Source organism: Rhineura floridana, chromosome 11, assembly GCF_030035675.1.
Source record: "Rhineura floridana isolate rRhiFlo1 chromosome 11, rRhiFlo1.hap2, whole genome shotgun sequence".
In the NCBI taxonomy this organism is placed as follows: domain Eukaryota; kingdom Metazoa; phylum Chordata; class Lepidosauria; order Squamata; family Rhineuridae; genus Rhineura; species Rhineura floridana.
In genome coordinates, this window is record NC_084490.1 from 20,108,157 (window position 1) to 20,132,701 (window position 24,545).

At 42.6% G+C, this 24,545-nt stretch overlaps 2 protein-coding genes across 2 annotated transcripts in view; one reads left to right on the forward strand and one right to left on the reverse strand.

Moving 5' to 3' along the window:
* Positions 1 to 2,475: 2,475 nt before the first annotated feature.
* On the reverse strand, positions 2,476 to 18,363 carry LOC133366336 (beta-2-glycoprotein 1-like). Its single transcript, XM_061589342.1, has 8 exons — positions 17,964 to 18,363; positions 10,279 to 10,431; positions 6,037 to 6,222; positions 5,712 to 5,823; positions 5,174 to 5,250; positions 4,591 to 4,770; positions 4,230 to 4,427; positions 2,476 to 3,673 (listed from the first exon to the last, which is right to left on the reverse strand). Exons 1-8 carry the CDS (start codon positions 18,037 to 18,039, stop codon positions 3,609 to 3,611), a joined length of 1,047 nt encoding a protein of 348 aa, XP_061445326.1. The 5' UTR covers positions 18,040 to 18,363; the 3' UTR covers positions 2,476 to 3,608.
* A 673-nt stretch (positions 18,364 to 19,036) lies between these two features.
* PRKCG (protein kinase C gamma) overlaps positions 19,037 to 24,545 on the forward strand; it is a 49,506-nt gene continuing 43,997 nt past the window's right edge. The window contains exon 1 of the mRNA XM_061588447.1: positions 19,037 to 19,722. Coding sequence (XP_061444431.1) covers positions 19,556 to 19,722 — 167 coding nt within the window. The 5' untranslated portion in view covers positions 19,037 to 19,555. The remainder of the gene's footprint in view (positions 19,723 to 24,545) is intronic.

Consider the following 24,545-nt stretch of genomic DNA (forward strand, 5'->3'; position numbering starts at 1 on the left):
TTCGCAGCCTTCCCCGCCCCACATGCTTCATAGTGAGGTAAAATCCAGTTCCCGCTCACATCTTGTCCCCCTCAATCCATGGAAGGGCTGAGTTTAGGGCTGAGTTGACTTCACATGCAGACTGGCTGTGAGGATTTTGAGAGACCCGCCACATCTCTCGCAACAGGTCCCATTATCCTTTTCTTACTCTCATTTAAGGCTTGGTGTCATTTCTGTCGTCCCCCCCCCCCCCCGCCACCATTGCCAGCAAGTAGTCAGGGAGCGCTTGGTGAGAGAAAAGTGACTGCCAAACGTTCCCCGTTTGTGAGGAGCTTAAATATGGGACACATATATGGTATTCTTTTCCACATTTATGCTCAAACCTGCTTGGCCTCAGTCATTCTCTGCCTAGGTGTTCTGCCCATGAAGTGGCAAAATGGCTGGCAAGAAAGCACAGAGTGGAAACCAGAGGGGATGAATGCTGGCTATGGCTGCTTTGCCCCCGCCATCCTGAGTTACTACCTCCTGTCCCCTTCAGTATTCAGTATTGTCTTTAAGAGCTGAATGAAATGCAGAGATCCAACAGATGCAGCCAGGGCCAGACATCAGGAGAGTGCCACCAATACTGCCCTGGTTGGAGTGATAAGGGGCTCATTCATAGTCCTGGTCCTACCAGGATTGTAGATCGTAAATCTATAGACTGCTGTACTGCCATTTTGGATAATTAAACATAGTGGGCAGCCGTTGCAGATGAGAGGCAAGTTTTGGTTACATTCAAAAGTGGAAGTGCTGCCCACCCAGCACTGAAGTGGCTCCAGAGGCCTGGCAAGGAGGATGGTGAGTGGCTGGTAGCAGAACAGTGAGGGCCCTTCTGAACCCCTGGAGTCTTTAGCCAGTGCCCAGCCTAGCTGACCTCTGGTGCCAGGCTTGGGTGCAGCCTTTTCCATGACATGGAATGCAGTAGTGGGAAAAACCATGTGCTCCAACTGCCCCTTGTGCCAGGTGCAGTTGCTTTTATTTATTTATTTTAGTCCCAGGCCTCTGGTAAATCACTGTACTATTTTTGCCTAGGGGAGAATGCCTTGTTGAAAATTTGACCCTGAAAATTGCTGGCACTGTCATTCTTCCGGGTTCAGCTTCTTGGTCAGGTCTCAAGAAGTTAAATTGCTGAATGGTGAATAGATGCATCTTGTATCTAGTGCAAAAGCATGTAAACGCCTGCACTAAAAACTTTATGCAGTGCTCACAGTCTGTCATTTCACACACTACTGCTGCTCAAGTACATTGATAACATAATGTAAGGCCATTATGAAAAGAGCTCGCACCCTCTTGGTTTTTAAATTAGCAGAAGAATCTTGAACAATGTTTAACATTGGAGGGGTTGGGACCCACAAAGTGATATTTAGCAAAGTGATAGGGATGTCCCTACTTTCATCTGTGAGAAAGCTTCATGTGGTGAATCATGTATTGTCACGTGCCTATTACAGGCACAGGAGACCTGCTAGAAAGAGTGGCAACCCTGAAACCACCACTACCAACGGTGCATCTTGAAGGTCTGCTTTTCTTTTCTTGAGTTGTATAGTGAGCACAAGATCACACTGTTGTACAACAAGTGCAGTTTATTATATACAAATCAGTTTACATGAGTATCCAGCAGCATCTGCTTTAAAACTGTCCTCATTTCATGCTCATTTTTCACTTGCCTTATGCTTCTGTTTTCTTAACAGGAGACACACATATCACCATGTCACAAGGCCTCAGAGCCTGGGGCAATTGTTGTATCTGCCCAATGTTAAGATTGGCTTTGGCTTGCTTGGCACAGAATCACCAATCTGAGGTTGTGTTCAGTTATTTGCCTGTTGCGCAGCTCAGTTCTGTTGAGGTGTACTAAGAAATAACACTGCAATCCTACACCAACTTCCCTGGGAGTAAGCTCCATTCAGCTCACTGGAACATGTCTGATGAGACATTTTAGGATTTCACTGTAAGCCTCATTCAAGTTCATTTATGTTTACCCCCGACTGAGAATGCATAAGACTGCAACTTTAAACTGTTTTTCTCTGTTAATTTCCATGGATACAATCCCTTTTGTGTAGGAGAAATATTTTCTAAGTGTAAAAAGAACTGCTGTAGCACAATTCCTAAGAGTATGAATGGCAAGAAAGGAATGGGAGTCCTTTGTTCAAATTTATTTTGCCTAGGCCACATAAATTCTCTAGGTAGCCTTAGCAGGTCACTGTTTACCCCCATGCTCAGTTTATACAATGGATAATTCAGATCTTGCCTTCCAGGGCTATTGGCAGGATTACTGTGATGTGTGCAAAATGTATTGGATGCTTGACATGCACTATATAAAACTACTGATTGCATGTTGTGGACTTTGATGTTTAAAAAGCCCTTCAGGGGTATTATCATTTTGGCACTGATTTGTCAGTTGAGCCATGTGGCTTGAGAAAGGGAGAAAAAGAAAGGGTACAGAAGAAATTGGCTTATACATTTGAAATGAAATGAATCTTTATTGCTCAAAGCCATAGGCTACCACAATTCATCACATGTAAAAGGAAAATAAAAATACATGTTAAAATACAAGTCATATTTCAACAAACACAGTTCAACAGCATACAGTAAAGGGACAACAGCTCTAAATTTCAAATAAAATGTCCTCTCCTGAGCGAAAGATAGACTGACCCACCCCATGACTTAGTGGATAAGTAATGGTGCCATAATGGCACTGGAGCACCATCCACTCACCCCACAAGGTTTTTGTTTTGGTATCTAGCTCTTGGTTTCCCTGCAGCTAGAGCAAATTTTGCCACCTGCATAGTTATAAATGTATTGTTGCCTGCTAGCAGAATACATATCTGTTCCAGGAAATATCTATTGGACAAGGAGCGAAGGATGTAGGAAAGAAGTTTAAGCCTTGGGGACTTGTATAGGGGGCAGCTTAGTACATAATGTACAATGTCCTCAACTTCACCAGATTCACAGATACAAACTCTTTGATGAGTTGGAATGTTAGAAAATCTCTCATCCAAAAAAGAAGAGGGCATAGTCTGAAGTCGTAAAGCTGTGAAAGATTTTCTCAAAGGCTTATATACATTTGCGTGACCTGAGAGGGATCTCTGTGCTCATCTAGAGAGAAACAGAGTTAGAAAATAAATAGATTACAATAAAATAACTAGCTGTTGGCCATCAGAGTATTTCCTATTGTACTTAAATTCCCAGGCCTGATTTCTGTTTCAGATGTGGTTGGTTTCTATTTGCTTGTACTGATCGCCTGTTTTCTGCACCTCCAAGATGCCTAATTGATTGATTGATTATTTGATTTATATCCCGCCCTTCCAGCAGAAGCCAAGGGTGGCAAACAAAAGCACTAAAAACACTTTAAAACATAATAAAAACAGACTTTAAAATACATTAAAACAAAACAACTTTAAAAACATTTTTTTAAAAAGCTTTGAAGACATCTTAAAAAAAAGGTTAAAAAACATATTAAAAAGCAATTCCAACACAGAAGCAACTGGGATAAGGTCTCAACTTAAAAGGCTTGTTGAAAGAGGAAGGTCTGACGAGCCAGAACAAGAAGAAGGAAGCATCTCACTGGGGAATAGATGGGTTTGTAGGTATGCTCAACAAGCAGGTATTTCAGACACAAGTCTTTTGGGGAACAGATGGTATCGCAGAAAGGTAGGCTCTGTAAGAAGAAAGAGAAGGGATCAGCAAAGACATTTGGAAAATGTATGGGACTGGGAATATAATCAAAATGGACCCTCTTGATCATGTAAGTCTGCCATCTCTCAAAGAGGATGGTGCAAGCCCTCAGTGAAACTGATAGAATATCTAAAATAGGAAGCCTAAGATTTTATGCTATGCATTTCCCATCTCAAGTTCTTTGATCAGCACCTAACAATTCTATAATGGAAATTAATTACTCAATTGTTCCTTTGTATGCTGATTGCACAATTTTGGTGCTATAGGGCTGAAACTTTTTGCATTTGTACAGAGGTTAACATTTGTTTTAAGGAGGAACTGAACTTCTCACAACAAAATCTGGAAGTGGAACCCTAAATCGGTGACAGTACCTGAAATGAGGCATATACTGTATCAGTTATCTCCAGAATGTTTAGGAGAGACAGCTGGTGGAGATGTGCCCTTCCAAGAGCAAAAAACAACAATATCCGAGTCTTCCCCACCCTCCCATATAAAAAACCCTAACATCCAATGTTGTTTTGTTTTTTGTTTTGTCTCACCATCATAGCAGTCAGGCAACTTCAACACACCATCAAAACACTGGCTCTCAGCCTTAAAACTACATGTCTTGTTCTCGCTATGGCAGAAAAATGTGACAGTGTCTCCGTGATGGACCAGTCCATCTGGGACCTCATGGAACCAGAGCTTACGCCCTTGGTAGATCACCCGGCTCCTCTTGGCAATGATGGGACAGCGGGCTGGAGAGAAGAAATAAGACCTGTTTAGGGTGGTAGGTGGGCTCATTGGTTTTTCACAATCTGGAGTGGCAAACAGAAGGGGAATGTGGGTGTGGAACTTAATGGATAAGTTAGTGAAATATTGTTAGCCTGTAAAAAGCATAAGGGGATTAGAGTGAGGTACCTCTGCAGTAGGGTAGCTGGGACCAGCTTCCATTCTCCAGGCAGATAACTCTGTTAGAACCATCTAAGTAGAAGTTCTTGTTGCACAAGTAATAGATTACAGTTCCCACTGGATATTCAGACTGGTGCACAGCAACCAGGGTTGCTTCTGCAATATTGGGAGGCCGGGAGCAGTTAACAGCTAGGAAGAAAAAAAGGAAAGACTTCTAGATGAGTGTGACTATTTAGGGTCTATAAATGAATCCTATGTAAGGATGTGCAGATGAACAGATTAAGTGTGTATGGATGAGTGTTTACATGCATTTATGCATGGAGAAACAAATATTTATTTAGATGGAATGATGTATAGAAGGATGAGGGCTGCATCGCTAGGTAGGCATGTATGAATGAATGGATCAATATATAAGTCTATTGTTGGACAGAGGGATGGACAAATTAGGCAGAAGTTGATAGGCGTTTCACTCATAACTTATAATTTGTTCCCAGAAGTTTCTGGTCATCTCTTAGCTGAAGTATGTGTGGTAAAATGTGGGGATCTGGGTTCCGTTCCATAAGGAACAGAACACTTCTACTTGACTACTTACGGTGGCAGGTTGGGGCCATATGTGACCATTCCCCATTCTCCTGGCATAAGAGAGAGTTGGCCCCCTCCAGACGATATCTGTGAGGTAGAAAGAAGATGATGATATCAGAAGGGAAGATTTAGCAACCCTTCACACCTCCCACCTGAGTTCAGATATGAAATAAGTACAATATTTATATTATGAGGCAAACAATGTTTTTATGCTTTTTAAGAAACTGCTGATTGACCTTTTTTGGTATTGTTTTATGGAACTGTAACATGTTATACTGTATGTTGTAAGCTGCCCTGAGTGGTGTTTTATAGTAGGAAGGTGGGATATAAATGTTTTAATTAAACAATTACATAATTAAATAAAACAACAGGGAGATGTGTGTACTGGCCAGCATTTTGGGGTAGCCTTCACTGAAGATGTTAAGGATTGTTTCTTTATAGCACCAAGGTTCCATCCTTCAGCCACAAATGCTGTCAGAACAGCTTACAAAAATCAGTTCAGAGATAGCCTCTGTCCTCAGTCGCACAGTATTAAAAAAGTGACTTACCCATAGTCACACCAGTAATTCACTTCCCTCCCTATGTTGTATGGGCCATCTTCATGGAAACCATTTTCAATCCCTGGTGGAGATTTGCAACGAGGTGATGGGTTAAAAACATCTGAGAAGGAGGAACAGAGAGAAAACATGCACGGTAAGATGTGTCCATTGTCTCTTAGGTCAAACGTTGGATTTTGTTGGTCACCTGGTGGATGCACTGGGGGTGGGTATCAGTGGCAGTTTTGGACTGAATAGAGGTTTTAGACAAGGGGTGATTATGAGATTGGTTCCTCTTGATAATTATTGATGGTAATGGTAGGAAATAGTTGATTACCTTCACAAGGTAAAGTGATGCTCCACTTCCCGTCTCCTTGGCAGTGACTCATTACTACTTCCTGACCATCAGCCATTCTAAAACCAGGCTTGCATGTCACCTCCATTAGGTCCCCAAACTTCCTGGATTCCTGGGCCAGTTGTGCCTCAGCATTGTCAATCATTACTGGCCATGGACAGCTCAAGCCTTGGAAGAATACAGAAAGAAAGGTGGTGGATAAGAACCCTGAATTTTGTGGAGGCATGAAGCAGAAAGAGCTGGTAGTTACCACACAGGGGTCTGGGAGACAGTTGAGGCCCTGATTCTCAGGGTCTAGTGGGCCACATTGGAAGAGGAACTGGAAACCAGAACTCCTGAGTTCTTTGTGAGGGAACAGGAGGTCTCATGAATGGAGTGGGATGAAGACCAGGATTTCTGATCTTCTGGTACAGTGGGTTAAAGCAGTCTCGCAGTGGTAGAGGCCACCAATATCGATAAGCACCTCCTATCTCTAATACGTGGCCTATATGCAAACACCTTTTTACGTATTAGATGTAACAACGTAGGGCATCTAACTAGGCCTAACGGGGTTAAACAGGGATGTATTCTAGCTCCTCTCCTGTTTAACCTTTATATTAATTTGCTAGTTGATAGTTTGCTGCCGATATGTTCGCATTCACCTAGACTATCTGAGAGGCCCGTGTCTATTCTTATGTATGCAGATGACATAGCCCTTTTATCGCAGTTGTGTATTGGCTTAAGGTGTTTACTGACCACACTTGCAAAATATTGTAGAACTGAATCTCTGCCAATCAATTATGATAAGACGAAAGTTTTGGTCTTTACTAATAAAAGACCAAAACATCGCTGGCAGATAAACGAGTATCCAATTGACCAAGTAGGCTCCTTTAGATATTTGGGACTGACCTTTCATTCAATGGAAGCCTGGCAGCCCCAAGTAAAGGCTGCTATTGCCAATGCACAAAGAACTACGAAGGTGCTTCTTTCCTTCTGTTTTAATAGAGGAGGTCAATATCTTCCCGCAGCCATACAAATTTTTGTGACAAAAGTCATTCCACAGCTGCTGTATGGTGCACCAGTTAGTACCTATGAGAAGTATTCCTCCTTTGAAACAGTCCAAAATAGTTTCCTTCGATCCATATTGGCTGTTCCTTGCTGTCCCCAGCTATATTCTCTGACTAGAGGTCAGGCTCCCTACCATAGAATCTCGTATTTGGATTTGTAGAATTAAATCATGGCTAAAAATGATCTTTGCCCCAGTGGGCCTGGCCCCATGTATTTTATTGGATGCTTTCCAGTCCAAATGGAAAGGGATGATAAATGCCAAATTACTAAGGCTAGGGTTCTCCATGCCCATGATTCTTAATATGGGACATGCAAAAGCCATAGAGAACATTCTCCAACGGATCCGGGATGTGGATTTTCAAGGCCATCTGATGTTAGTCACCAAATTTAGATACAATGCAAGACCATTCTTACCTGCCCCTTACTTAAACACTCTGACTGTACCTAAATTCCGAAGAGACTTTACATTGGACAGGTTTAATATCTTGCCCTCGGCACTTCTGGAGGGCAGATATAAAAAAAACCCCTATAATGAGAGACTATGCCCTTGTGGTGGTGGGGTGGTAGAAACGGTGGAACATGTGCTACTACATTGTCTATTCTATCAAGATCTTAGACTCCAGTTAATCATTCCAATCTTACAAAACATCCCTGGCAGAAATGAGGCTTTTTATGCAAACTATCTTCTGTCCAACCAGTCTCCACAGATAACAGCTAAGGTTGCTAGTTTCTGTTCTGCTGCTATCCATTGCCGGTGTCTGACATCAGTTGTGGATTGGATGAGGATGAACAAATTGAGGCTTAATCCAGACAAGACAGAGGTGCTCCTGGTCAGTCGTAAGGCAGATCAGGGAATAGGGATACAGCCTGTGCTGGATGGGGTTATACTCCCCCTGAAGACACAGGTTCACAGTTTGGGTGTCCTCCTGGACTCAGCTTTAAATTTGGATTCCCAGGTTTCTGCAGTGGCCAGGAGGGCTTTTGCACATTTGAGATTAGTGCGCCAACTGCGCCCGTTCCTTGACCCATCCGATCTGGCTACGGTGACACATGCCTTAGTCATATCCCGTTTAGATTACTGTAACGCGCTCTACGTGGGGCTGCCTCTGAAGACTGCTCGGAAACTTCAGCTGGTACAACGTGCTGCAGCCAGAATGCTAACTGGGGCTGATTACAGGGACCATACAACTCCCCTGCTAAAAAAGCTCCACTGGCTGCCAGTTTGTTTCCGAACACAATTCAAAGTGCTGGTGTTGACCTATAAAGCCCTACACGGCTTGGGTCCAGGCTATTTGTCAGACCGCATTGCCCTCTATGTGCCTGCCCGGGCCCTGAGATCTTCAGGAGAGGCCCTTCTTTCAATACCTTCATCCGCACAAGTACAGCTGGTGAGGATACAGATAGGGCCTTCTCGGTGGCTGCCCCTAGGCTTTGGAATTCCCTCCCTAAGGAGATAAGAATGGCCTCTTCCCTGCAGTCCTTTCGTCAACAGGTAAAAACTTTCTTATTTCAGCAAGCCTTTGATTCCGAAGGCAGCTAAGGATAGGCCCAAAAGGAGGTCATATTGCTCTTGCTTGTTTATTTTTTAATTATTCTGATTTTATGAGTATAGTTTTTAATATCAGAAACAGTTTAATGCTGTTTTAAATTAGAGTTCATTTTTTAATTATATCTGTCTATATTTATTAACTTAGGTATTATATGCTTCTAACTTTGGTAGGTTTTAATTGTATCTGTTTTTTATCTGGAAGCCGCCGTGAGTTCCAATTTGGAAAAACGGCGGGGTATAAATAAAGTTAATAATAATAATAATAAGATCCATGCTAAGTTGAGGGTTATGTACAGATGTAGTTCTGGTTATAATGAAATTTTAATTGTTTAATTGTTCTGTGTTGTTTTTATCGTAAATTGTCACTTTTTACTGATGTATACATTTATGTTGGTCTATGACCGCAATAAATTATTCAAATTATTCAGTCTCGCAGTGGTGCTCTGGAGTCCTGAATTTTTTGAAATGGGGGCAGAAGAGGGCTGGAGTCTAGGATTCCTGGAAAAGGAATAAAGGAAAGGCTAGGAGCTAGAGCAGGGCTGGAATAACTAGAGAACAGTTTTCCTGCCTATTTGGATGGTGAATGTGGGCTAGGTAGTGTTTTGGAGTTCTGGGAGCCAGGAAATGAATGAAGGCTGGTGTGTAAGAAAAGGTAACAGACAATGACCAAGTATCTTGAGTTCATTGTAACAGGAATGTGATTGGAAATGTTAGGGGGGGGGAATAGGGGAAGGGCCATAGCTAAGTGGTAGCACAATCTGCCTGCATGCAGAAGGTCCCAAGTTCAATCCCCAGCATCTCCAGGTATGTTTGGGCAAGACTTCTGTATGAAAACCTGGGAAGCCGCTGCCAGTCAGTGTAGAACAGTACTGAGCTAGATAGACCAATAGTCTCAATATAGGGCAGCTTCCTATGTTCCTCTGAGAGAAGGACCTGGGAACTAAAAAAACTAGGTTCTTCTGGAATGGGGAATGAAGGCAATGTAGCTGAAGTGTGGGGTTTGAGAATCAGAATTCTGAAGGTTGCTGGATTGGGATAAACAATATTTTTTGACAACCAACAACTTCTGTCCTGAATTCTTTGGAAGGTGGCTGCTGTATTAGGTTAGGGCACATATAAACGTCTGGATTTTCAGTGACTTTATGTATGTGTACTTGAGTGTGAAGGACCAGGGCTGTGGAGTCAGTAGCAATTTTGGGTGGAATCGGAGTCAGTAGAAATGTACCGACTCCGACTCCGAATTCGACTCCTTCATAAATGGCAAATGTATATTAACTAGTAATAACAAATTTACTGTAGTAAAATGGTAGCAGAAGGCATTTCATCACCACCACGTGAATCCAGAGCTTGGAAAAGTTACTTTTTGAACTACAACTCCCACGAGCCCAATCCCTGGGCTCAAAAAAGTAACTTTTCCAAGCTCTGGATTCACGTGGTGGTGATGAAATGCCTTGTGCTACCATTTTACTACAGTAAATTTGTTATTACTAGTTAATATACATTTCCCATTTATGAAGGAGTCGGAGTCGGACAGTAGAAAAATAGAAGAGTCGGAGTCGAAGGTCTGGCGTACCAACTCCACAGCCCTGTGAAGGACTAGGTTGAGGGGTGTGTATCTTAATACCTACCTGTAGAAATGCAGCTCATTCCACATTCTCCATCACATACACACTTCCTGGCTTTAGAGCAGTTGCGGCTTTCGCAACTCCTCTGACACATGTGCCCTTTCAGCATTGCTAAGTTCTTCCGTAATGGACATTTGAGGTCAGTCAGATCACTGGCTGGAAAAAGAAGAAAATGATGAGTGGTTAAAAATTATGTGAGAGAATGAGATCTGGGGCTTGGGGCGAGGGTGTTGTACACATGATATACTATTGCATTTAAGAGTTAAGTCTGTGTTGCTGTAATGGGTAAAGAAAGATCTCCTTCCCTTCCCTCAGAAGAAGGCCCAAGATGCTTTGATGCCTCAAACAGAAAACCCAAATGTCGTCTCCTGTCATGGAGATAACAAATATAATATACATATACTAAATAATTGACTGTCCTTTAACATTATTTCAAAATCTGCCTCCTGAGTGGGCTATCTCACAGTAGAGCCTGGTCCCGCTTCTTTCTGTGGTGAATGAGCAAATTTAAGTGTCATGGCTCATTTCCTCCTAGTGCTTCTCGAATGTCCCTCAGCTGAACCTAATTTTGAAGCTGCACCTCACTAACCTCACAATGTCTCGGATTCCTGCGTTGTGGTCCCATTTGTTTAGGTATGTCTACAAGCAGCATGTCAAACTGAACCTTAATCTGAATCAAAAATCAGATTGAATCTTTCTTTTCCCTAAATTGTAAGAGAACGAGAACTATTATTTGGACATATCTGTTTAACATGTTGAATGTGTTGACTGCAGCAAACAAAAATTGGGTTACCTGTTCAGAATAAACATCTGGCTTTTTTAAAAAAAGCCAAAGCTAATTTCTAAACAGCCTATTATTAAAATAATCTCTAAGCAGTATACAACATGAAAATATAAAACTTCCAATAAATCATAAAAACAAAACCCATAAACACAGCATGTGTGCTAATCCCATTGGCTCCAACCAAAATGAATCGTGAGCACATAAAAAACAACTCAATATTTGGAGATTTTAAAAAGGATATTTTGGGGCTGCTCAGAGTAGAATGTGAAGGAAAATGCTGACAAGCTGGAAGTATCTAATGAGGTGAGGGTGCACTGAGGTGAGAGATGTTGGCTTCCAGTTAGGATCTCGTAGGGTGCTTGGGGGAAGTCCTTGAAGGTGTGTGCTGGGATTTTCTCTGCCACAGAAAGGGCTGAGCACATGTTGGTAATGGGTAGCAGCAGTGGGGAAAGTGAGGACAAATTGATAACTGTGAGGCACTGAGAAAACATAGATTTGGAGCAAGATCCTTTATTCATAATCAAATGGGGGTACTGGCACAATATTATGGGTGTTTTTGGAAAACTTTCATTAAGTGGCAGCCTTCACTTGATGGTGTCATGTTATTCCTAGTATTTTTTTTTAAATATAAAAACACATTTATTTATTTATTTACTTATTTACTTATTTATTATTAAATTTATAGTGCCCCCTTCCTCCCAAAGGAAGCCCAGTGTGGCAGTGATAAAACACTTTAAAATTTCATAATTTTATCATTACATGCCAGATGCTTTATATCTCACTTTTTACTCCAAATTTCACTCTGCGTAGTGAAAAAAGGTCCAACAATCACTACAATTTTTCACAATGTTACTTTTTGTGTATTTTAATTCTTGTCACATGGAAATGACATTATTGGGACTTGGGGGGGGTGACAGCTTCTATCTTTGTGCATTGTTCAAATTATTTAATAGAAGAAAGGTTTGGTATTCCTCATTTTAGGGCTGGATAAAACTCAACTCCCAGGGTTACAAAATGTGCCACCCAGTTTCTTCTGCCCTTCTAGAAAACCCAGGATGACTGGCTCCCTGTCATTGTTTTACACAGAGTCATGGACCTTTGTCTTTGTCAAAGGCCTTAATGTTTGTTACATATTTTAGACCCAGCTGGTGGCCAATCATATAATGCCACATAACACAAGTGTACAACTTTGTACTATTGACACCATTGTTCCTGAATTCCATCTCCAGCCATCTGGAACCTGGAAGGTTCCTTGGTGTCCCAAGAAACTCTGGGGAATGAAACAGGTTGGACAATGGCTGGAGTGCAGGTGGCATAAGTCTGGTGAGAGCACATAACCATGCTGGCGGCTCTAAAGAAAGTTGACATCATTCTCCTCCATCATTGCATCCTAAGTGAACCACCCAGAAGAGCCTTTTTGGGTGGTAAATGGATTTGTTAAGGTTATCCCAATGATAGGAACAACTGACCATTCAGGAGTGCTGCAATGGAACTGCAAAGCACTCTGAGAGCAAAGCTACTCTTATCCATGCACAGTTGGGGCAGGTCCTGTAGAAGTGTTCAGTGCACTGTCTGATCAAGATTTATGGGATCAATGCCATTTACAGCAACCTGAGGATGTGGACAGGACCGTTCCAGGGATTAGGCAAACCATGCCCCCTCTTGACCCTTAACCCCAGAGGTGTAGTAATCTGGGGGCATGAGGGATCACAGACCCCTTACTTTTTTAGGAGTGGGGTCCCAGCAGGGTCCCTGTATATGAGCCAATCAGCATAAAAGGGGAGTGTGTTAGCCACTGAGAAGAATCTTTTCACTTGGTTAATAACATGCTTCCTCACCCTCTCATGCTGATTGGAGCCAATTAGAGTGAAAGAAGGGGAGTCATCCACTGAGAAGACTCTTCTCAGTAGCAAACACACACCTCCCCTTTCATGCTGATTGACTCTAGGGTAAGTGAGAAGTGAGCTTCATGGCAAAGTACCTTGATCTCCCAAATCCTAGTCCCACACTTGGCAGTCTTACTCCGGTTCTATACTTCAGTAGTTGCAGAAGAGTTGGTGAATCCTGGGGGCATAGCTGTGAGGGGGCATGGTGTGACTATCATGAAGGGACCTGTACTTCTGAGTCTGCCACTACACTACTGCTTAACTCCTTTGGCTGATGGAAATCCAAGGACCTGGGAGGAACTGACTGGGTGTGTCCAGTGAGTGGCAGAAGCCTCATTATGGGAGGGGCAATGCACATCACTTTGAAAGAAGTGGTGGCCCCTCCTGAAGAGGCCCTGTCTGGACCCAGAGGTTTTGGATCATTATCGCCCAATTACACATACCCCTGTCCCAGACAAAGTGACTTGGGAGGCTAGGCATTTTAATATTTTTAGTATTTTAGTATTTATATTTAATGTTTGTAAAGATAGTTATATGTTTTATTTTTTTCTCTAATTACTTTTGATTTGTATTTAATATGGGTTTATTATGTTAATCTCACTTTTGTTGTATGTTTAAATTGTTGATTTGATGATCAGGTGGTTTTTATATTGAATGTAAATATATATATTTTTATCCAATGTACACCGCCCAGAGAGCCTTGCTATGGGCGGTATAAAAATTGAAATAAATAAATAAATAAATAAATAATAGTGTTTGACCAACTGCAGGTATTCCTGGATGAAGAAGATTAGACCCATTTCAGTTTGGCTTCAGGACTGGATATGGCACTGAAACAGCCTTGGTTGCCCTGCTTAATTACCTTTTTGGGGGGAGAGACAGTGGAGTGCTACCCCATTGATTCTCCTTGACCTCTTGGTGGCTTTGGACACCATGGACTCTTGGAGTGGCTGTGTGGGTCGGGAGTGCGAGGCAGTGTATTCCACTCCTACATACAGGCTTGGTACCAGACAGCAGCATTGGGGGAACTTCTGCTCTGTCCCATGGCAACTGTGCTGTGGAGTTCCATAAGTCTCTTAGGCTGCTTAACGTCTCTATGAAATCACTGGTAGGAGTCACCTGGAGATTTGAAGTATGGTGTCACCGGTATGCAGATGACACCCAGCTGTCTTCCCTCCATACCATCTGAATGAGGAGAGGCAGTGCAAGAGCTAGACTGGTGCATGGAGGCAGTGGCGAGCTGGGTGAAGGTCAATAAGGCCGAATACTGATAAAATGGAAGTTTTGTGGGTTCTCGGGTCCAGGAATTAGGCAGACAACCTGTTCTGGATGGGGTTGTACTCCCTCTAAAAGCCTCATTATCGCCTCGTTCACTTTCCAGAGCAAGTTGGATCCATCAATTACATCTGGCAGACGAGGGCATTGCTCCTGGTCTGAAAAACATTCCCAGACCTGTGTCCACTCCCCTCCACTAGGCAACTGTATTTTTTAAAAAAATAGCTATGAACCTTCACTCTATACTTGCACTCTCAAATGGGCATTTGAGGTTTTGCTTCAGCCATATGCAGGTGTTGAAAGGAGACCTTGTCACCTTAACCCATGTTGATTGTGGTCAGGGTTGCCAAATGGACCAGAAAGAAACTGGTTTGGCCTGCTGCTCCAGTGCTTTTAACAGCCCTTTTATGTGCAGAAATCAGCCAATGAAACTTTTAATGGCGTGGAGATATAATAAATATTATCACCTGCTTCATATGCCTGCAAACTTAATTGTGAATATGTCAGCAGTTTAGGGTGTTAATGAGAAGTAACACTCATTTGGAGAGATCTTGAGACTTCAGTTTAAATATATTCTCTCTGGAAGGTCATGGGGTTTAAAAAGAGGAGATATTTAGAGGCTTGTGTACAAAGGTATCTTAAATGAGGATTTAATTATTTTATGAACTTGAATGAGAAAAGCTGTGATACTGCCAATGGCCACCAGGTGGAGAAAAATCTTCTAGGCATGAAAAGCTGCATTACTGTATAGCTACACCTACAAGAAATGTGGTCTACTATTTATGCCAATATATATTTGTTTATTATTTATTTCATTGTTTACACTTCATGACTCAAAGGCTCCAAGTGAGTAGTAATACATTAAAAGGTAACATCCCTAATTACATCTGGGTTAGAAAAAACTCCAAAATCCACAGTTGGGCAATACCTTTGTTAGGACCAACCAAAACGTCACAAAAATAATAGCAAGCTTTCTAGTTCACCAGAACTTGATCAGGCAAAATGTTACACAAACATGGTGTGAAGGGATGAGGAAAAATAAAAAGTAAAACAAGTGTAAAAGTAAAGCTGAATGTTGTAACCATAAGGTCAGCTTGTAAACTCAATTCCCTAATTATATTACACCAATGTATGGATTTTAATGGTAAGCTGCATTAAAGGTAAATATAACTAACAAGTAAAATGAAATTAAAGGCATAGCATATCAAACAGATAAAACAAAACTATTATTTTACTTTATCAAAATAAATTAAAATAATTTAAATTGTCATTATTATTATTAATAATAAACATCTTATGTTTAATAGCATTAGTTATGCAATCGAAGCTGGTTTATTTGTGCAGGTAGGAACCTAGTTACATAGCAGTCAAACTGCTTTCCCTGATGATCTGCAAAGTGAGCTCTAGCTGCATTGCTTGCTTTGTATAAATAAATTCCAATAGTGCTATATCCATTCCACAGTCACATTACTTCACATAGTACTCTACATTCCAAACCTGCTAACATGGGGGGGGGGGGCGGCGCTGGGGCAGGAAATCACATTTTCTTTGGTTGGATTGCAGGGAAAATGTAATATCCTTGAAATAGAAGTGTGGCTTAAAAAAAGATGTCTGGATCTTTCTTAAACCCATTAATACCCTTAGCAACATATTAGTAACAACTGCATATATGGTGCAATTTTTTTAAATGATTTGGAAAGTGCCATGAATCTGTATCAGGATGGACAGATACAATGCTTTTAATATATGGCCAGATAGAGATAAAATTAGGCTTAATCACTGGGGCCTTCCATTTTAGAAATTATACACTAGATGGATTGAGGGCAAGATAGAGTAGAAAGAAAGAAGCACAGCAGTAGACAGAGAGAAGCACAAGCTAGCAATAGGTAGAGTAAGGGAAGCCGACCGGAGTGACCCGACTGGATTTCTGTCATAGCTCAGCCCACTTCTAGACTCTCACTTTATGGTTTGGCTTCAACTTTTTATCTGTAAAATGGGTTTAATACTGACTCAGTGGCTGTGAGGTAAGGGATTCTGGTTGTACATCTTGAGTTTTATGACTTAATGGCCTATAAATCAAAATATATGGAAGTGTCTTTATGAGGATACAGCATGTTAGGGGATTTTTTTAAAGTAACAGTAAATGGAAAAATATTTGGACATTGGACGGACCTGAGAAGGTTAATAGTCCTGGCAGTCCTTACATCCTGAACTATGTGTTGAAAATGAATAGACATTTCAGTATATTTGATCCTATAACCCTGTGGCTCTACAACTGTTTCCCATAAAGAGCTGCTTTATACTTAGGGCTGCTTGTGTTGTGTGATCCTCCCCAAACACAGAACAAGTTCAGAAAATTCCGGCACCCTGAACCTTTAATGAAAACTGTTGTAGGAAAAGGTCAAGGGGGTGGAAGAAAGTTATCAGATAATAGAGCCACCCTCCATATGAACATAGAAAGCTCCCTTATACTGAGTTAGACCATTGGTTCATCTAGCTTTGTATTGTCTGCACTGACTGGTAGCAGCTGTCCAGGATTTCAGACTGTATTCTCTCCCAGCCCTGCTTGGAGATGCAGGGATTGAACCTGAGACCGTATGCATTCAAAGCAGATACTGGACCACTGAGCTATGACCTTTGCAGTTTACTTCATGGGGTGGGAGTATATTCTTTTCTCTTGTGCCCTCTTTCGGGTATGCAGCTGGTAGAGCTGGCATTTTACTGCCCCAAATAGCGGAGCACTACAGTCAGAGCCCCAGAGTACTCCAGAACCCCTAGCAATCTTGCAGCTGATGCTGGGAGGATACATCACTTCACTGGTGCCCCTAAAAATATTGCTGCCCTAAGTTTGGTTTGCTTGTGCCTGGTAGCCTGGATTGGGAACAATGGTAGCTGGAGCTGGGAATAGGAGTGGGGACACACTATACCCACAATATATAGCGATTGACTTTATATGTCCAAGACATCTTTTGTGCCTGAAGTGGGATGACAAATGTCACCTCCCCCAGCAAGTCAAGAGCACTGAGTTTTGTTGCTGGTTAGAAGCTGGAGCAAAACTGCAGGAAGGAGGCGGGAGCTTTTTCGAGAGATTGGAAGAAAGAACTGGCCCAAGACATTTTGCTGCCTGAAGCAGAGCATCAAATGGCATGCACGTCCCCACCCCCAAGTCAAGGGCAGGCACATATTACCTAAGACTTGCCAAGTTACTCTGGCTCACATGAGACAGAAAATCTTCCAAACACCTCTCCCTGGGATTTAAAAATGCAACAATAATAAACTAAATAACGATTTTAAATTATTATTATTAATTTACATATTGCTTAATGCAAAATAGGCTCAACAGATTAACAAAACAAGTTTTTTTTTGCCCTTTTATGACACCCAAAATCAACTGCCTGAGGTAGCCACCTCACTCTTCCTAATGGCAGAGCCAGCCCTGCACAGCTCAATGCTTAACATGCGGAAAGTCCCCGGTTAAATTCCTGCCATCTTCCGTTAAAAGGGTCAGGTAAAAAGCGGGTGGGAAATACCTCTTTCTGCTGGAGACAGATCCCGGAGAGTTGCTGCCAGTCAGAGTAGACTAGGTGGAAAAATAGGCTGAGCTGGTATAAGGCAGCCACCTACGTCCCTAATATAACAGCTTATGTGAAGGGGCGAGTGGTTAAAAACAAGGAATATAAGGAGAGGGAGGCAAAAAGTCAGGAATGCAGAATGCAGAAACGGAGTGCATTGTGAGGACTCACCTCCCACTTGTCCGGAGCCTTCTGAGAACACAATAAAGAGAATCACCAGCAGTGCCAGGAGAAAAAACCTGGACATGATTGTCAGGACAACAGGAGGACACGATCTGATCTGAATCGCTTGCTTACACCAGCGTTGCTGAAGGCCAGGAATCCTATGTTCTTTGGGAGAGAAGTGGTGTTTAGATGGTTCAAGGGAATTTATTTGTGGGTGGGGAGGTGTTAGCACCCCCTAAATTCTACAGAAGTTTGAGGTGAGGGGTGAAGACCGAAGATTCCTGGGTTCTCTGGGAAAGAAGTTGGAATTAACGGGTGACAATCTGGAGAGATGGTAGCTGAGGCTTCCAGATTCAGCCTAGCAGACTGGGAGTAGGGCAGCCTTAGAAATAACTGGGATTTGACCGTTCGTTGGGAGTATATATACATCTCTCCGTCGTGTGTCTGAAGTTATTCATTAGCAAGGCCTGGATGGGACCTTGCCAAAGGGCAGCTTGCCTTCCACTATTGTCACAGGGAACTCTGAACTCGCAAATAAGAAAACAGACAATTGTCAGGAGGCCAGCATGTGTAGAAGAACCCAGGAGCCCTAGACCTCCATAAATCCTATTGCCAGGGAACCTCTCTGTAGTAACCCATGAGAACCCTCACATTTTCCACTCCGGATTTCTCTGCTTTTCCGGAGAATGCAGGAAACCTGGCTCTCTGCTTTGACTGTTCCTAATAGAATCTTATTAATTCTTCTGCAGCCCCTGCGAGGATATTTGTCCCTCCTCGGTATCCTGCCCCTTCCCTAGCTGTAGATATGTTCCCCTCGTGCCCAGAAATCGTGGTTTCTCCGGGGAAGAAGAAAGAAACCTAACAGCAGACGGTGGGGTTGGTGGATAACGCCAGTGTGCCCGGGTTCTCTGAGAGGGCAGTGCAATGCAGAAAGGGTCAGACGGGAGAGCTGCCCGGCTTCTCGGAAGAAGAACTGCCTTTCCAGCGATTCCTCTTTAAACTCTGACTCCTCCCCCTCCCCCCCGCTCAGCCTCAGCCTCCCCCGTCTGAATCTCCCATTCCTGGGCGAGAAACAGACACAGCCCAAATCCACAACCTGTTTGTTTCTCTCGCACACACATACATATCCTGTGGAGCTGTTGCTGAGCCGTCACCTGCCTCTCCTCTTTTTCCATCGACAATTTTGCCATTTCTCCTTTCCCTTTTCTGTCTGTTTTTTTTTAAAAACTCCATCCACTGCTTTCTCGCCCATCCATCCACGTCCTTCCTTCGTCGCCCATCCATCCACCCGTCCACATTCCCTTTTCTTTCCAACCATCCTCCCACACCCCTCCAGTCCTTCTGTCCTTCCCTCCTTCCGTCAGTTCTCCACTTCCCATCTATCCCTCGTTCGTTGCAGAGTCTGTCAGCCTGGGATCTACCCTTCAATCCCTCTTCCCCATCCTTCTTCCGTTAATTTGGACAGCATCGCCCGTCCTTCGGCAGCATCGCTTGGTCCTTCTTTGAATCCCTTCTTCCATCCCGGTTCTTCCCTATCCTTCCGTTCCATCCCTTTCTTGAGCATCCTGATATTTGTGGGGCTTCCCCCAGGGGGCACCATGGCGCTGCTGAGCTCCCCCACCGAGACCGAGTGCTTAACTAAGCCACTTTTCTGCCGCAAGGGGGCGCTACGCCAGAAGGTCATCCACGAGGTGAAGAGCCACAAGTTCACTGCCCGCTTCTTCAAGCAACCCACCTTCTGCAGCCACTGCACAGACTTTATCTGGTGAGAGAAACCTGACCCTGCAACATGCCCTGTTCGTATTGACCCCTGTAATCCTTTGCCTTTGGCCTTATCGCCCCTTTGTCATTGCTGCTTGTATGAACTTCCACTCCTCGTTCTATAACTCTGCGGTCCCACCAACTCTTCCCCATATAGAGAGCTCCCTTACACTCAGGGCCACCTGTGTTCTCTGATTCTGTCCTGATGCAGAAAGAGTCCAGTAAATAATAGTGGGTACAGAACTCAGCATCCTGAGAATTTTGAGTGTTCTGTTTTTGTCTTTGTTTTACACTAAGTTTCTAGTCCTCTTTATGGCTGTGAAGATTAGTCTTGGGCCATGCTTGTTGAAATCTCTAAAATCAGAGTGGTGTTTGGTAGGAATTCTAGCTGTCAGGGAGTGAGGCTTTGATGTCCTGAGTAACTCCTTGCTCTTCTCTGTAACAAATAAATGATGCAAATGTATGTGAAATTTGTCTAGGTCATAGAATTCCCTGTTCCTTGCTGGAGAATTTGGGTAATCTTGGTCCTGTAGATGAGCTGACCAATGATCCCTCTGTCTTTGTTCTGTTTGCCCCTGTTCATCAGGGGCTTTTGAATTAAGCTCTTCTGACTAAGGAGTCTGCCCTTTTGCTGCCACCTAAGATGCCTTTACTAATGATGCCAAACTTCAAACTGAGGGATTCATACATGCAGCGTAACTGATGTATCGCTGAATTTTTCTGTCTCCCACCTAGCAGATGTCACTTATCCTATAATCCCATTATTACATTATGTATCTCAGTGGCCCCCATAGATCTTGAACTAGAGGTTTAACCAGTAACTCTAGTGCCCCGAATCCTACCACCTTTTACCTTCCTACTTCTTTCTGTTGAGCCCTATATTCCTCAGTTTATACCATCCATACAACCTCTTAGCCTCACTCCTTTTACTCTATTTATTTCCTTCCAGTACCTTCTCGATCTTGCCATGTGCTCTGGCAATCCTTTTCTTTCATAATCTGTGGTCCTATATAATCCTATTTGACCACTTGAATCTTTATTTTCAGTCTAGAGCCCCATAGACGGAGCTATGCATATTCTGTGTTCCCCCTTCAATCAAATTTCTGCTTCTTTGAAATGAAATTCTGCAATCAGATTGTGTTATGCAAATTGAGTGTATCAAAATATATCATGCAAATTACATATATCTGCATAATATGCCTTGTTTTGCATAATTTGGCTTATTTTCTGTGATTCAGCTGTGGAAATAATTAGTACTTGTTTGTGATAAAGATGATGGTAGTGATGATGATGGTGATGGAGGTGAAGAGAAGCGAGGAAAGGGTAAGGAGATGTTTCAATACCAAATAATCAGGGGTAGAAACTTGGTGTTTGGGGTTTTTTTAAGGATGTGATTCTTAGGATGACAAAATCCAGACTAGAAATAACCATCTCCAGAATCCATAGTCGTGCCCCATAATTTAGAAATTTGGAGGTAAATACAAAGTTTATACAACCATGACCCTAGAATAGGCACTCTATTTCTTAGGAACTCTTATTTATTCTGCAGAGATATCGCCAGTCAGATATATCCCTAGTCATGCCTTTCTTTTCAAGCTGTTTTGGTCCTGGTTCTGATTATCCCCAGTTTAGGGCTGTTTAAATTCTTTAGACACCTACTATTAAAAACAGTCTAAAGGCAACGTACAATATAAAAGTACTATAAAATAAATGTTATTTATATGCTGTAGTTTCCACTGGAATATACATGAGCTGTTCTGTGGTTCTGAGGCTGAGGTGTGTGCAATTGTTGTAGAGCTGCTGTGTTTGTAAATTGTCAAATGATGAACCATCCATCCATTAAAATGCATTAGTAGGGAAGAACCCGTAGGCTCTACATTGTAGAACATGAGGGGACTTGTTGAAATCACACCTGTTGAAATCATGGGCATCTTATCCTATTTTTAAAAAATATGTTTTAAATATTAGGCATGGAGTTGGAATATAGGTCCCTGCTGCTTAATGGTCCTTATATTCCTAATGGCAATTTCAGCTTTCAGAGTGGGTGTGACAAGATAAAACAATGCAATGCCTTAAATTTCTAAATAACAACATGCTATTATGATGTCTGATTCCTCTTCCCCACCTTTCTTTTGGAAAGCATACTTAAGAGTTCCTTTTTGCTGCCTCCAGAAACTCCTTTTCCCAAACATATTTTTTGAGACATATACTTGAAGGCAGCAGGAGTGGTGGAAATTTGTTCCAATGAATGGTTCTGCCATTTCTCTCTCTCAATCTCTCTCTCTCTCATACACACACAAAACTAGCAGCAAACTCTGCTCATAATACATGTTCTTATTATGGACAGAAATCTTGGAACATGAACGTTCCATAAAAATATTACCAACAGGTGGGTGGCAAACCTACGGTTGCAAGGATAAAGTAACAACTGTTTTTCAAGTACGCAGAAAGGTTGAATTGCTATGAATAGACAAAGAGCAAACCATATTTCTCTGCACCTGAATGGAGAACGCAAGGAAGTGGTTTTAGCTTAAATATATTCAGATAAGATTTTTCAAACTGTTAAGTTGGCCCCTTATCGCTCTGTTCTCAGATCCAAATCCCTCTCTAAGACTATTGCTCCTCCAGTAGCTCCACCACCCTCAGTCACCAAAAGGTCTGCTACTTCCACCAATGACTACACCCTTTCTGCAGCAAGTGAGAATGGCAGAGGACATGCTTTGCATGCCAAGGACCCCAGGTTCAATTCCTGGCATCCCCCAGTAGGGCTGGGAAAGACTACTAACTGAAATCCTGGAGAGCTGCTGCCATTCAGTGCAGACAGTACTGAGTTACATGGAGTGATGGCTGGGCTTGGTCTAAGGCAGCCCCAAGTACTTTAGGCCCACAACTGCTTTGCAGAATACCTGTGTGATACCACTTCTCTCACTTCCTTCAGATCCCTTCTCAGCTCCCCACCCCACCAATTTTCCATGATGACCCCTTAGTCCATGGATGGGGAACCTGTGGCTTTCCAGATGTTGTTGGACTACAGCTCCCATCAGCCCTGAGCATTGGCCATGCTGGCTGGGGCTGATGGGAGTTGGAGTCCAACAAATATCTGGAGAGCCACAGGTCCCCCATTCCTGCCATAGTCCCTATCTCCATACAGAAATGAAAGCTTTTGTACTAATAACTTAAACTCCACTCTTCTTTACACCACCACCATCTCTCTCTCTCTCTCCTGTCTCTCCAGAGTCAATTAAAAACTAGATTTTTATTTATTTTTCTCATATTTTAAAAACAACAACAACAAATGAGGAGAACCATATAATCTTTGCACAGCAGATGCCTCATGTCAGATTTTAGGTTGTAAGCTTCTTGGAGCAGGGACCTGCCTTCTTTTTTTCCTGTAAACCACTATACACATTGATGGTGTTATATAAACAAATTCAAATAAACAGCAAAAGTAGCTGTGTTAGTCCATAAGGGAAAAAAACCCTCCCAAACCCACAGTTGGGCAGTCACTTTGTTAGGACCAACCAAAATGTAGCAAGCTTTTGAGTTCTCCAGAACTCTTCATTAAGCAAGATATTACACAAAATCAGTGGGGGTGGGGGGTGGGGCAGAAGGAAAAATAAATAAGTAGCACAGAAATGAGGGTCCCCTCCAGACTGTTGCTAGTTTGTGGGAGGGATTCAGTCACATGCTGGCAAATTTAGGTTTGTGCAATTACAGGAGATTAAAGCACTCTTGTGCAACAAACCCACTTCAAACAAATTGGATCTTTTTGCAGTAAGGAAAGTGATGTGGAAAATGCACTTGAAAGGGTGGGATGACAACAGAGTGACAGAAAGTCATATAACCTCAGTGCAAACAAATCAGCATGGGTGCTCAATAAACAGTGGGAGTTTAAACAAATTACTAAAACCACAGAAAATGTTGAAACCAAATGGAATAGGGTAGGACACTGTTTCCCCCCCTCCCGTTGCCATACAGATGCTCCTGTGCTTGTACAATAAGTCAGTGTGCTTCCCCATAGTTCCTGTCCCCAGAGGAATGTCCCACTGAACTGGATTCTACCACTCATACTACTGCCATTACAAATGGATACTCAGCATTTCCATAGCTTGAGGGTTCACGGAATTCACTACCACAAGATGTTCTGAATGGGGATTGTACCAATCAATGGAAGGAGGAGAATGGGATTATCAACCCACACTAAGAGGAACCTCCATGTGCAGAGGCAGTTCTTTTATTTATTTATTTTAAAAAACTATAGAGTGCATATAAAATGCCAGGACAATGTACATCAAAATTTACAGGTTACAGTTAACCTCTGAATATGAGGTGCTGGGACAAGCATAACCTCTATGGCTTGTTTGTGAGCTTCCCAGAAGCAGCTCTCTGGCTGGTTTTGCATAGAGAATGCTGGGGCAGATCAGGAGTGGGAAGCCTGCGGCCCTCCAGATGTCGTTGGACTCCAACTCCCATCAGCCCGAGCCACCATGGCGATTGGTCAGGAATTATGGAGGATAATTTTTCCATTCTCCCCCAGCAGTCTCTAGTCACTGACCATGCTAAGTGCTGTTTTGGGCTGGATTTTTTTTTGGGGGGGAGCGCCCTCTTAGGTTCTTTTTCCAATGTATTTTTGTACTTCTGCAAATGTTAGGGTTCACCCAAGCATGTTGATATCACTCTGTTGTGTCTTACTGGGCCTCCTTCTTGTTTCTTACTATTTTGGCTACATTCTTGTTGGCACTCACCAGCTGAGTTCACTGTTAGAGGGAATGATGGTAGGCTTTTCTCACGTATGGGCAGAACTTGGAGTACACAAATGGCATCAGA

Excerpts from the sequence above, each read along its gene's own strand:
- LOC133366336 (XM_061589342.1), bottom strand. The coding sequence starts at position 18,039 with ATGTCCAGGTTTTTTCTCCTGGCACTGCTGGTGATTCTCTTTATTGTG. Across the intron at positions 6,223-10,278 it reads AATGAGCTGCATTTCTACAG|GCTTGAGCTGTCCATGGCCA; the intron begins GTAGGTATTAAG and ends TATTCTTCCAAG. Across the intron at positions 5,824-6,036 it reads CATCACTTTACCTTGTGAAG|ATGTTTTTAACCCATCACCT; the intron begins GTAATCAACTAT and ends CCTCCTTCTCAG.